At 43.8% G+C, this 13,055-nt stretch overlaps 1 protein-coding gene across 1 annotated transcript in view; it reads left to right on the forward strand.

The window, feature by feature from the left end:
• LOC311241758 (very long chain fatty acid elongase 4-like) overlaps positions 1 to 13,055 on the forward strand; it is a gene marked incomplete at its 3' end in the record, with an annotated part of 36,404 nt that extends 23,349 nt beyond the window's left edge. The window contains exons 5-7 of the mRNA XM_084330660.1: positions 9,154 to 9,325; positions 11,528 to 11,655; positions 12,738 to 13,055. Of these exons, the coding sequence (XP_084186786.1) occupies positions 9,154 to 9,325; positions 11,528 to 11,655; positions 12,738 to 13,055 (618 nt within the window). The remainder of the gene's footprint in view (positions 1 to 9,153; positions 9,326 to 11,527; positions 11,656 to 12,737) is intronic.

The raw sequence follows: 13,055 nt of genomic DNA on the forward strand, positions 1-13,055 counted from the left end.
TGTAGAAGATGATGGAAAGGCAGCATTTGGTAACTTGTAGAAGATGATGGAAAGGCAGTCTTTGGTAACTTGTAGAAGATGACAGAAAGGCAGCATTTGGTAACTTGTAGAAGATGATGGAAAGGCAGTCTTTGGTAACTTGTAGAAGATGACAGAAAGGCAGCATTTGGTAACTTGTAGAAGATGACAGAAAGGCAGCATTTGGTAACTTGTAGAAGATGACAGAAAGGCAGCATTTGGTAACTTGTAGAAGATGACAGAAAGGCAGCCTTTGGTAACTTGTAGAAGATGACAGAAAGGCAGCCTTTGGTAACTTGTAGAAGATGACAGAAAGGCAGTCTTTGGTAACTTGTAGAAGATGATGGAAAGGCAGCCTTTGGTAACTTGTAGAAGATGATGGAAAGGCAGCCTTTGGTAACTTGTAGAAGATGATGGAAAGGCAGCCTTTGTAACTTGTAGAAGATGATGGAAAGGCAGCCTTTGGTAACTTGTAGAAGATGATGGAAAGGCAGCCTTTGGTAACTTGTAGAAGATGATGGAAAGGCAGCCTTTGGTCGAGAAGAAAGGTAAAACAAAGTCGTTGTCATGTGATGTTCTCAAATCAATGAGTAATCGTAAAGGGAGTATTCTGAGTGTATGGGTATATTTTCTGTTTCAGAACTGAGAACACTAGAATAACCCTTTCACTACCACACTACCAAATGGCTAACCCTTTCACTACCACACTACAATAGGTTAACCCTTTCACTACCCTTTCACTACCACACTACAGTAGGTTAACCCTTTCACTACCACACTACAGTAGGTTAACCCTTTCACTACCACACTACAGTAGGTTAACATTTCACTACCACACTACAGTACGTTAACCCTTTCACTACCACACTACAGAAGGTTAACCCTTTCACTACCACACTACAGTAGGTTAACCCTTTCACTACCACACTACAGTAGGTTAACCCTTTCACTACCACACTACAGTAGGTTAACCCTTTCACTACCACACTACCAAATGGTTAACCCTTTCACTGCGACAATACAGAAGGTTAACCTTTCACTACCACACTACCAAATGGTTAACCCTTTCACTGCAACAATACAGAAGGTTAACCTTTCACTACCACACTACCAAATGGTTAACCCTTTCACTGCGACAATACAGAAGGTTAACCCTTTCACTACCACACTACCAAATGGTTAACCCTTTCACTGCGACAATACAGAAGGTTAACCTTTCACTACCACACTACCAAATGGTTAACCCTTTCACTGCGACAATACAGAAGGTTAACCTTTCACTACCACACTACCAAATGGTTAACCCTTTCACTGCGACAATACAGAAGGTTAACCTTTCACTACCACACTACCAAATGGTTAACCCTTTCACTGTGACAATACAGAAGGTTAACCTTTCACTACCACACTACCAAATGGTTAACCCTTTCACTGCGACAATACAGAATAGTGGAGTGCCAGCGCGGCTGGGTGGTGCAGCGGACATTGCGCTCGTCACCAACGCAAGAGACACCGGTATCGAATCCGGCTGTCAGTGTTGCCTCCGGCTTGGGCCGGCCGTCATACTAACTCAATTGGCAGAGTTAGCGGGTGGGAAGTCGATGGGTGGTAGTCTGGTCGTTGTGAACAGCGACTCCTACGGGTCGGTTGGGGCGCCTGCACAGCAAAGTCAGGAAAATGGCGGGGGCAGTGTGAGCCTCCTACACGCTACTCCTCGCCAAATTGGAGTCCGCGCTGGCAGGTGAAAAGATGTGACTGTCTGCCTCCACATGTATCGGAGGGGACATGTGATGCAAGGCTTCTATCCTCCCTACATCCGGCCAGTGGAGGGCACATGCGAGCAACGATCAAGACAGGGGAGGGGAGAATTGGCACGGCTAAATTGGGATGGGAGAAAAAAATTTAAAAGGAGGAGAAAAAAATTGGATACAAATAAAAATAGTGGAGTGCCAGCCTTTTCCTGATGACACCACAAGTTTGAGTTCTCTGGTTTATGGCTTTGGGAGAGAGAGTAGCTCATGTTCACACATGTATTGAATGAACTTTCCTAGGCCTTGGAAATAACACATGGGAATTCTTGATTTGGGGATTGGAGTTTATCCCACCCATGCAAAATAAGATGTCTTTAACCTTCTGTATTGCCGCAGTGAAAGGGTTAACCCTTTGGTAGTGTGGTATAGTGAAAGAGTTGAGGCGAGTCGGCAATCCACTTCCCTCAGTGTTTCCTCCTTGACTGAGACAGTAGGGAGGCTGACGGGCCTTCTGAGTGGAGGACACTGGGGAGGAAATGTACCTTTTATCTCAAACCCTGCCTTCTTCAGGGCACGGACACTTGTGAGGATCGAGAAAAGAGGGCAGAGTTTTGGATGGTTCTGGTTCAGATTGAATCCTATTGGTAGCAGGGGGTACACTAGGGATGCACCGATCCGATATTGATATCGGATATCGGCCCCGATATGCAGGGGTGTAGCTCCAGATTCTGGGCCCCCTGAAAGAATGTATTTGTAGGCCCCCAGTGAATGCGAGCGCGCGTAAGCGCGCGAGCGGAATTTTTTTTTTTCATTTTGTGAATGAAAACGCATAATATGGTTTTTACCTATACATTCGGATCAGCAGTTCAGCACCTGCACTGTTGGTGGGTGAGCCTAGTAAAGGATGTCGCATTGCGTTCATCTTCAATGAATGGACCAATGCAATAGTCTACCAAAGCCCCCCCCTCTCTCTCTATATATCTCACACACACACACACACACACACACACACACACACACACACACACACACACACACACACACACACACACACACACACACACACACACACACACACACACACACACACACACACACACACTTCAGAAACAAACATAGTATCAATGAGAGCATCAATAATACACCTGAGTGATGTCTAGTAAAAAAAGATTTTTTTTTTTTTTTTTTTTTTTTTTTGGGGGGGGGCCCCAGTGCTGGGCCCTTGGAATCATCCTAAGCTACCCCCCCCCCCCCCCCAGCTACGCCCCTGCCGATATGACTAAAATAGCTAGATTGGGTATAGGAGACAATAAAAAAATATATATTTATATATTTTTTGTTATTTAATTTTAATAATAAATAACAATTCAGTACATTTATATCTATGTGTTAATTTGTTACATTTTGTTTCATTAAGCTAGGAAAGTAATGTTTTAAGTCAAGCCTGATGTTGCCTTGCACAAAAGAATGATCCCTTCCACACAGTGAGGCATACAGGTTATTAATTGAACAATGGGTATCGGATCGGTACTCGGTATCGGCCGATACCCAAAGCCCAGGTATCGGTATCGGGACTGAAAAAGTCGGATCGGTGCGTCCCTACGTGGCTCCAGAGGAGAGAAACCTAACCACTGTCTGTCTGTCGATCTATCTCCGGTCTCACACAAAATAGGATGCATAATTGATTTACACCCAGACTGCCAAAGCTGACACTTAACGCTCTGGGAAACCTGACCCCTGACCCCATGCCATGCTGTCTGATCTGGGTCACGACCTCTGCCATCCTAAAGTAATCGCAACTTGTTTGCAAGTTACCATATTGCTCTGTGATTTTATTAAATGTTTTGGACAGTTGTTATTCTTTGTTTACAACCCCATCAAGCTACAGGGGTCCTGTGTAGCTTGGGCAAGGCACTACCACTGCCAGGGTTAGGGGTTTGATTTCCACTGGGACCACTCATACTCTCAACCACTAAAAATGTTACTGTATGCTGTCATTCTATTGTGTAGTACTATAAACGCGCTATAGAAAAAAGCAGTCATTCACATTTTCACATGTGTGAGAAAGAGGGAGAGAGAGGTGTGTGTGTTTACAGTATACACTGTAGTGTACACTGTACGTGTGTCCGCTATGTACACAGCTCAGCCATTCTCTACACACTCGGGCTGGACAATATATCAATATTATATCGATATTGTGATATGAGACTAGATCTCGTCCTAGATTTTGGATATTGTAATTTATTGTGATATAGCTTAAGTGTTTATATTCCTGTTTTTAAAGGCTGCATTACAGTAAAATTATGTCATTTTCTGAACTTACCAGACTGTTGTAGCTGTTATTATTTGCCTCTAGCCACTTGGTTGTTTTATTCATTTTAATTGTTTTTATAAATCTTATTTTGTATCTTTATCTCCTGTAGCAATTTGAGATTGTCACAAATATAAAGTGCGTTACAAATTGAACTTGTTTTTTATGTTATTATTATTAGTCATTATATCCACATTTCTGATGATTATTTATGAAAAGTCCCATTGTGTAAAATATACACTAATCAATAGTCATCCCTACAATATTCTCACAATATCGATATCGAGGTATTTGGTCAAAGATATTGTGGTATTTGATGTTGTCCATATTGCCCACCCTAATACACATACGACCACATTGGGTGCAGGAAATACAAAACAGCCTACAAAAGAAACTTCACAGTCCTATGTTCTTTTTATGACAGAGATGCTTTGGAACCATATAATAGACTAGAGCAGTGGTTCCCAAACTGTGGTGCGCGCACCCCTTGTGGTGCGCGAGCGCCCTCTAGGTGGTGCGTGACATGAAAAGGCTAATGGTGGTAAATCTTTTTTTTTTTTTTTTTTTACAATAAAATGTCATACAAATCTTAGTCAAACCTTTAGTATTATGGATATTAAACATGCTGGCAAAGTATTGTCGTGAACATTTGAATTAAATAAAGAAATTCCCTATCCATTCCCTATCCATTCGCCGTGGGAAGAGATAAAATAAAAAATTGAATCTGTGCACGGAGACCAGCAACAATTTTTTCTAACAGAAACCCATTGGGGGGTGCGCGAGCTAGGTCGGGAGGTGACGGGGGGTGCACGGCCAAAAAAGTTTGGGAACCGCTGGACTAGAGCATCACAGATCCATCATAGGCGCGTCAATGGCCCAGGAGGTAGAGTGGTCATCTGATAATGCGGTTCAATTCCGGTTCCTCCCAGCAGTGTCGAAGTGTCCTTGAGCAAGACACTTAAGTTAACCCCTAACTGCTCCTGATGAGCAGGTTGGCACCTTGTATAGCCGGGCTCGTATTGCCACCTGTGCGTTGTGTGTTAAACTTCGATGCCCCGAGTGAGTTTCCGGGTCAGCCGCACCGCGGGCGACATCACAGAACACTATACCAAGACGTGAATTCACTTCTTGGTAACGTGTCTGCATGCCTTTTAACACATTGTGTGCTGGCAGGGGGTGCGCTATTTATCGCTTTAGTCAATGAGAGGACGGGGATATTTGCGAACGCATAAACTATATCTTATGTGTCTAATACAACCGTCGCTTATCAAATCAAATCAAATCAAATTTATTTATAGGGCCCGACAACACACGTTAATGTCCCCATGGGCCGTACAGATCTTCTTTAAACAAGTCAAGAAGAAAACATAACAATAAGTCAAGAACAGAACAAGAACACCATAAGGTGCAAACATTTTTAGATGGATGCAAATAAATGAAAGAATGCAAGCACTCCCAGACATACCCCACGCGAAGGTAAGGAAAAACTCACTAAAACCTAACAATAGGGAAAAAAGCTCCACAGGCAGTGTGGAGGAGAGAAACCTTAGAAGGGCCATTCAAGGGGGGATCTCCCTTCTTAGATGTTGGTGATAGTAGTGTTGCAGACGGACAGTTGGTAAGCATGCACTCATGTGTGTAGTGGAACACAGATGAGTGCATGCAATAGCAACTGTACATTTTGAAAAATTAAAGATAGAGCTAATAGCGATAGCAACTGAACATTTTGAAAGATTAAAGATAGAGCTGATAGCAATCTATTTGAGGCACAGGGGCGGCGCAAAGAGGGTCACGTCCTCCCCGTCTTAGTCAAGGGACATTTAACACTCCGGTCGTTGCTCAGGGACAGCCGGAGACAGGGAGATAGGGGGCGGCGCAGAGAGGGTCACGAACTCCCCGACATCATCGCGGGACATCGGGCACTCCGGTCACCACTACGAGACCTCCGGAGACAGGGGGGCACGCAGAGGGGGTCGCAACCTCTCGGCCTTCGTCACGGGACGTCCAACACTCCGGTCAACACTCCAGGACAGCAAGTCATAGGGAGACAGGGAGACGGGACAGGCGTTAGACGGCTCATGAGATTGTAGTAGGCGGACATAGCAATAGATACAAGTGGTAGGCATATATGTGAAAGGAGCAGATATATGAAGTAGGCGTATTATGTGAATAGAAATGGAAGTACTTAACCCAGCAATGGAACCGCATTGACTGTTAATCTGTTAACAGTCTGTTAATACTGTTAATCAGTTGACAGGACCACGGACAGACGGCGGTGAATAACTGATCCAAGGCCTCGGAGGTGCATGTAGAGCAGTCACTACAATCTTGGCCAAGACCCCGAGGCATCCATCACCTTAGTCAGCGCCAGGAGACGGGCACTCAGAGAGAAGGGGGGGAGGGGGGGGGGGAAGAGGGGGGGGGGGGGGAAGAGTTAGAGAGTTCCCATGTTTGTGGTGCTGCAAAGGAGCAGACATGTAGTACCCTGTAGTGCCATGTAGTACCATGTAGTACCCCGTAGTGCCATGTAGTACCCTATAGTACCCTGTAGTGCCATGTAGTGCCATGTAGTACCCTGTAGTACCCTGTAGTACCCTGTAGTGTCATGTAGTACCCTGTAGTGCCCTGTGGTACCCTGTAGTGCCACGTAGAGCCATGTAGAGCCATGTAGAACCCTGTAGTGCCATGTAGTACCATGTAGTACCATGTAGTACCATGTAGTACCCTGTACCCTAACTAAACTACCCTGTAGTAAACTACCCAGTGGTACCATGTAGTACCCTGTACCATAACTAAACTACACAGATTAATCTAAAGGTCAGTCCCCGACCAGGTGAGATCAGGGTAGGTTGAAGGAGAGAGAGAAAAGATGAGTCTTAAGCAGGGATTTAAAAGCTTCGACAGAGCAGGCGCCCCTGATGACGGCAGGTAATTTGTTCCACAGGTAGGGAGCGCGGTAGACAAAGGCTCTGTGGCCGGCGGATTTCTTTTTAACCCTAGGGGTCGATAGAAGCCCCGCATTTTGTGAGCGCAGAGCACGAGCGGGCGAGTATCGGGAGATGAGATCGGATAGATAGAGCGGTGCAAGCCCATTTAAAATTTTGTAGGTGAGGAGTAGCACTTTAAAGTCAGAACGGGCTTGGATAGGAAGCCAGTGTAGGGCGGACAAAACTGGTGTGATGTGATCAAATTTTCTAGTTCTAGTTAGTATCCGTGCAGCCGCATTTTGCACGAGTTGAAGATTTTTGATGCTTGAATTAGGTAGGCCTGAAAAAAGTGCATTACAGTAGTCCAGACGTGATGAGACAAAAGCATGAATCAGGGTTTCAGCATCAGCCAGAGTTAAAATGGGGCGTATTTTTGCGATATTACGAAGATGGAAGAATGCAATCTTGGTGAAATTTTTTATATGTGCATTAAATGAGAGGGAGGAATCAAAAATGACTCCGAGGTTTTTTATGGTGGAGCTCTGGGATACATGACAGGTATCAAAGTTGAGGGAGATGTCCTGAAACAGGCCTCTGTGGTTTGGGGGGCCAACAATTAACATCTCAGTTTTATCTGCATTAAGGAGTAGAAAGTTTTGCGACATCCATTTTTTGACGGCAAGCAAGCAGGCCTCAAGGTTTTGAAGTTGGGAGGAATCATTTGGCTTAATAGGTATATATAATTGGGTGTCATCAGCGTAAAAGTGAAAGTTTATGCCAAATTTGCGTATGATATCGCCGAGGGGTAGCATGTAAATCGAAAATAGCAAAGGGCCCAGGACAGAGCCTTGTGGGACACCACATTGCACTGGGAGGGTCTCAGATGTTAAATCATTATAGACCACGCAGTGTGTTCTATCAGTTAAATAGGATTTAAACCAAGCTAGTGCGACACCCCGAATGCCAACATGATTCTCAAGCCGATTCTCAAGCCGACTTGCTTGCAGTCAACATGTACGAAACGGATTGTTTTTTCATCAGTACATTTCCGTTTTATACCATTTTGAATACGAGTATAGTTTTGAAGATTTCTAGTGATTCCAGAAAAATCCACGAAAATAGCCCTTTACTGGAATACACAAAACACGTTGTCATTTTTCGGGCTATTTATGAATCCTTTTCAAATAAACGCTAGATTATCGATAGTATATGTGTACTTATGCATGCTAGAGAAGCGGGCTGAAAAATCGATTATCCATGACCTGGTCAGCGCTAACGTCATATACACACATACACACATAGGGGACACGTTGTGAACGCTGTGAAAAAAAACTCTGATTAACCCAATACTGGTAAAGTAGATTCCTTACCTCAGATCAGATGTTCTGCAAAAAGATTATTCCAATTCCTGATCGCCATTCCAAATATCGATCGCGTTTATTGATCCAACGTTAGACCTCAAAACAGATAATCCACGGTGCGTTCGGTTGCCTCAATGAATGCAATAGTCTCAGGTTACATGGCTCAGAAGTAAAATGTGGAATCCGGAGTATTTTTTTCTCATGCATTTTCATTGACTCCAATCCAATGGGTGCAATACCATCCGGGAGACGATAGGGGGCGGTATTTGCCCGTTTCGAGGTCAGAGCCAGTCCCAATGATAACGTGAGGCTGGATGGATGAAAAATGAATGGATATCGGCGCTAATAAAAGAAATAACGATTAAATAACCAGATTTCTCGTCATTGGCACTCAACGCATGGCGGCCAACAACGAGATTTGTCGTTGCTGGCACCTAATGTGTTAAAGGGTGGATGAGTTTAACTTGCAGTACCGCTACGTGCCACAGTCACTTCACAACACTTGAAGTCCATCGTGACGGTGGATATACTCACGGACCTTCGTTACACTTGCATGGTTGCTTTCGCCGTTGGTGTGTGAATGTGTGAGTGAATGGGTGAATGTGAGGCATTTAAGTTGTAAAGCGTTTTGGATAAAAGCGGTGGTATGGTATGTAGGTATAGAACCACCAGTAGCCTATACCTGGTAACTGATGCTTAACCACGCTCTCTCTGTCGCCCCCCAGATAGCCTCAGCTCTGTGGTGGTACCTGATGCCTTTAACCACGCTCTCTGTCGCCCCCCAGATAGCGTCAGCTCTGTGGTGGTACTACATCTCCAAGGGCATCGAGTTCCTGGACACGGTGTTCTTCATCATGAGGAAGAAGTTCAACCAGGTCAGCTTCCTGCACGTCTACCACCACTGCACCATGTTCATCCTCTGGTGGATCGGGATGAAGTGGGTCCCCGGTGGCCAATGTGAGTACTACGCCAGTGCGTGCGTGTGTGTGTGTGTGTGTGTGTGTGTGTGTGTGTGTGTGTGTGTGTGTGTGTGCGTGTGTGTGTGTGTGTGCGTGTGTGTGTGTGTGTGTGTGTGTGTGTGTGTGTGTGTGTGTGTGTGTGTGTGTGTGTGTGTGTGTGTGTGTGACGGTGTGTGTGTGTGTGTGTGTATTAAGGTTTTGGGGGAGCTTTTCCTTGTAATGTGAAGCCAGTGAAGCATTCACACTGCAAGCCTTAGTGCTTCATTCTGATGTATTGCTCAAATTAGTTTTTGTTTGGCTGTTGAGTATGAACCGTATGAACCGAACTGCTCCTTACGAAGATGGACGTAAGAAATTGTGACACATGTCAACGTAGAGTGACATAAAAGTTGCATTAAGAGACATCAGTAACTGTGATTAAGGTTCTCTAGAACCCTTTGAGACATCAGTAACTGTGATTAAGGTTCTCTAGAACCCTTTGAGACATCAGTAACTGTGATTAAGGTTCTCTAGGAACCTTTGAGACATCAGTAACTGTGATTAAGGTTCTCTAGAAACCTTTGAGACATCAGTAACTGTGATTAAGGTTCTCTAGGAACCTTTGAGACATCAGTAACTGTGATTAAGGTTCTCTAGAAACCTTTGAGACATCAGTAACTGTGATTAAGGTTCTCTAGGAACCTTTGAGACATCAGTAACTGTGATTAAGGTTCTCTAGAAACCTAGGGCGGCTAGGTGGTGTAGTGGGCAAGGCACTCGCCACCAGTGTGGAGACGCTAGGATTCGCGTGTTCGAATCCAGCTTTCCACATTGTTTTCAGTTTAGCTGGTCGTCCGCAGTAATACACATTGGCCGTATTACGGGGAGGGAAAACTGAAGGGTGGGGATCGAACGTTGTGAACAAGCGACTCCTACAAGTCGGTTGGTGCGCCTGCGCAGTAGAATCAGGAAGTGTCGGGGGCAGCGTGAGCCTCCCACGCGTTACTCCTCGACACTGAGAGATCGAGCTGCGCAGGTGAAAAGATGCGACTGCTGTTACGTCAAGTACCGGAGGGGACTTGTGCTATGTATGACTTAGTCCACATTGCAGCCGGCTTGTGGGAGGCAAGAAACAGCGTTCATGACAGGGGAGGGTTGAATTGGATGATACGAAATTGGGATGGGAGAAAAATATAGAAAAATGGGAGAAAAAGTGGATAAAAAAAAAAAGTTCTCTAGAAACCTTTGAGACATCAGTAACTGTGATTAAGGTTCTCTAGAAACCTTTGAGACATCAGTAACTGTGATTAAGGTTCTCTAGAAACCTTTGAGACATCAGTAACTGTGATTAAGGTTCTCTAGAAACCTTTGAGACATCAGTAACTGTGATTAAGGTTCTCTAGAAACCTTTGAGACATCAGTAACTGTGATTAAGGTTCTATAGAAACCTTTGAGACATCAGTAACTGTGATTAAGGTTCTCTAGAAACCTTTGAGACATCAGTAACTGTGATTAAGGTTCTCTAGAAACCTTTGAGACATCAGTAACTGTGATTAAGGTTCTCTAGAAACCTTTGAGACATCAGTAACTGTGATTAAGGTTCTATAGAAACCTTTGAGACATCAGTAACTGTGATTAAGGTTCTCTAGAAACCTTTGAGACATCAGTAACTGTGATTAAGGTTCTCTAGAAACCTTTGAGACATCAGTAACTGTGATTAAGGTTCTCTAGAAACCTTTGAGACATCAGTAACTGTGATTAAGGTTCTCTAGAAACCTTTGAGACATCAGTAACTGTGATTAAGGTTCTCTAGAAACCAACTTGGGACCTCAGTGTACTCACCTTTTTTTAAGCCGATATAAATCTTTCAGGTTGCAGTTTATACTATACATTATTATAGTAAATAGTATAATTTAAATTAAATAAATGAGAGAAAATAGAGGATGATTACTAGATTATTTTTTTCTTATCATAATTTGTGTGTAGACGTAATTCCGCTGTCTGTAAATGATGAAATACACAAACTTGTGTAACAATTGTGAATTTAGCATAATCATATAGTAATCAAATTGCGTATTGGTGTAATCAAACAAAAACGTGCCGTGATCAGTAATGAGATGATCTTCATTTTGTGCTGAGCTACTCATCCTGGAACTCTTGACATGGTGTGCTAGACATGCTTAAGCTGCTTGACCCCTGTGACCTTTAACCCCGTCCACAGCCTTCTTCGGTGCGGGCATCAACTCTTCCATCCACGTCCTGATGTACGGGTACTACGGCCTGGCCGCGCTCGGGCCCCACATGCAGAAGTACCTCTGGTGGAAGAAGTACCTCACCATCATCCAGATGGTAGGCCTGTGTTCTTAGAGCTCTGTGAGACGTTGAATGGATGAATTAATGAATGAATGAAAGATTTTTTATTTTCGAACAAGCATAAAAACGAATATATATCTGTTAATTTGACATATACAAAAGATAATAAAAAAAGAAAAGAGAACAAACAGATAATCAAATCATAGTTTACCCTGTTCGAAAAAGGAGTAGGAAGAAGTATACACTTTAAAAAAATTCCTACCCCTTTTTAACTGTCACAAATGATCATTTAATCTATTGTTAATTATATGTATAAACGCTGTACAATCCAATACATTTATATATAAATATATTTATATAAATATACCTATAAATATGTAATATATAATATATACTAAATAAATACCATCAACACACTTCCTCTTCCATGATACCTATTATATATTTGTTGTAAAAATGTTTAAACTGATTTATGTTTTGAAGGGGAACATCATGATTAATAATATGGATGATGTTATTTCTGTGGCCTATGAATATTCAATTAGTGTTTGTGAACGTGAGCTACAGTACTCTTCCCCCCAAAGCCAGAAACCAGCGAAAATAAGATTTAAAACGTGATGATGATGTTGATGATGGTGACGTCATCAGGGGTAAAGTCTGGAGCTGCTCCGTAGACGATGAATGGGAGACTGATTTGGTTGGACCCACAGAATCTTTTGAGTTTTTAATCCTCAAATGAGCTTCACTATAATGGCAGTGTCATCACTCAGTAGAACATCCCCTGGGTGTCACCTATACCATCCAATCTGTGGGAAACATGTAATAACTCACTCCGTCGAATGGCTCCGGTTAATACGATTTATTAACTCAGAGTGATCAATACAACAACTGATGCTTTTGTTTTTTTTAAACGTGCACCACATTGAAACATCGTGAAAGTTTCCTTGAAAGTTTCTTTGAAATACATGTCCCCTCTTTTTGCCATTTCATTGCACTTCTTGAGATTGTTATTCCTTCTGAACTTCTGAAATGTGTTTTTGTGTGTGTGTGTGTGTGCGTGTGTGTGTGTGTGTGCGTGTGCGTGTGTGTGTGTGTCTGTGTGTGTGCGCGTGAGACAGATCCAGTTCTTCGTCACCATCGGCCACGCCGGCCACTCCCTGTACACGGGCTGTCCGTTCCCCGCCTGGATGCAGTGGGCCCTGATCGGCTACGCCGTCACCTTCATCGTCCTGTTCGCCAACTTCTACTACCACGCCTACCGGAACAACAAGCCGGGCCACGGCCAGAAGGGGGGGGGAGGAGCCAATAATAAGCCCGTCACAAACGGCATCTCCACGGCGACCAACGGCCACAGCAAGGCGGCGGCGGCGGCGGAGGAGGAGGAGGTCCAGGACAACGGGAGGAAGCAGAAGAAGGGAAGGGCGAAGAGGGAATGA

Source organism: Notolepis coatsorum, assembly GCF_963971535.1.
Source record: "Notolepis coatsorum genome assembly, chromosome: 15".
NCBI lineage: Eukaryota > Metazoa > Chordata > Actinopteri > Aulopiformes > Paralepididae > Notolepis > Notolepis coatsorum.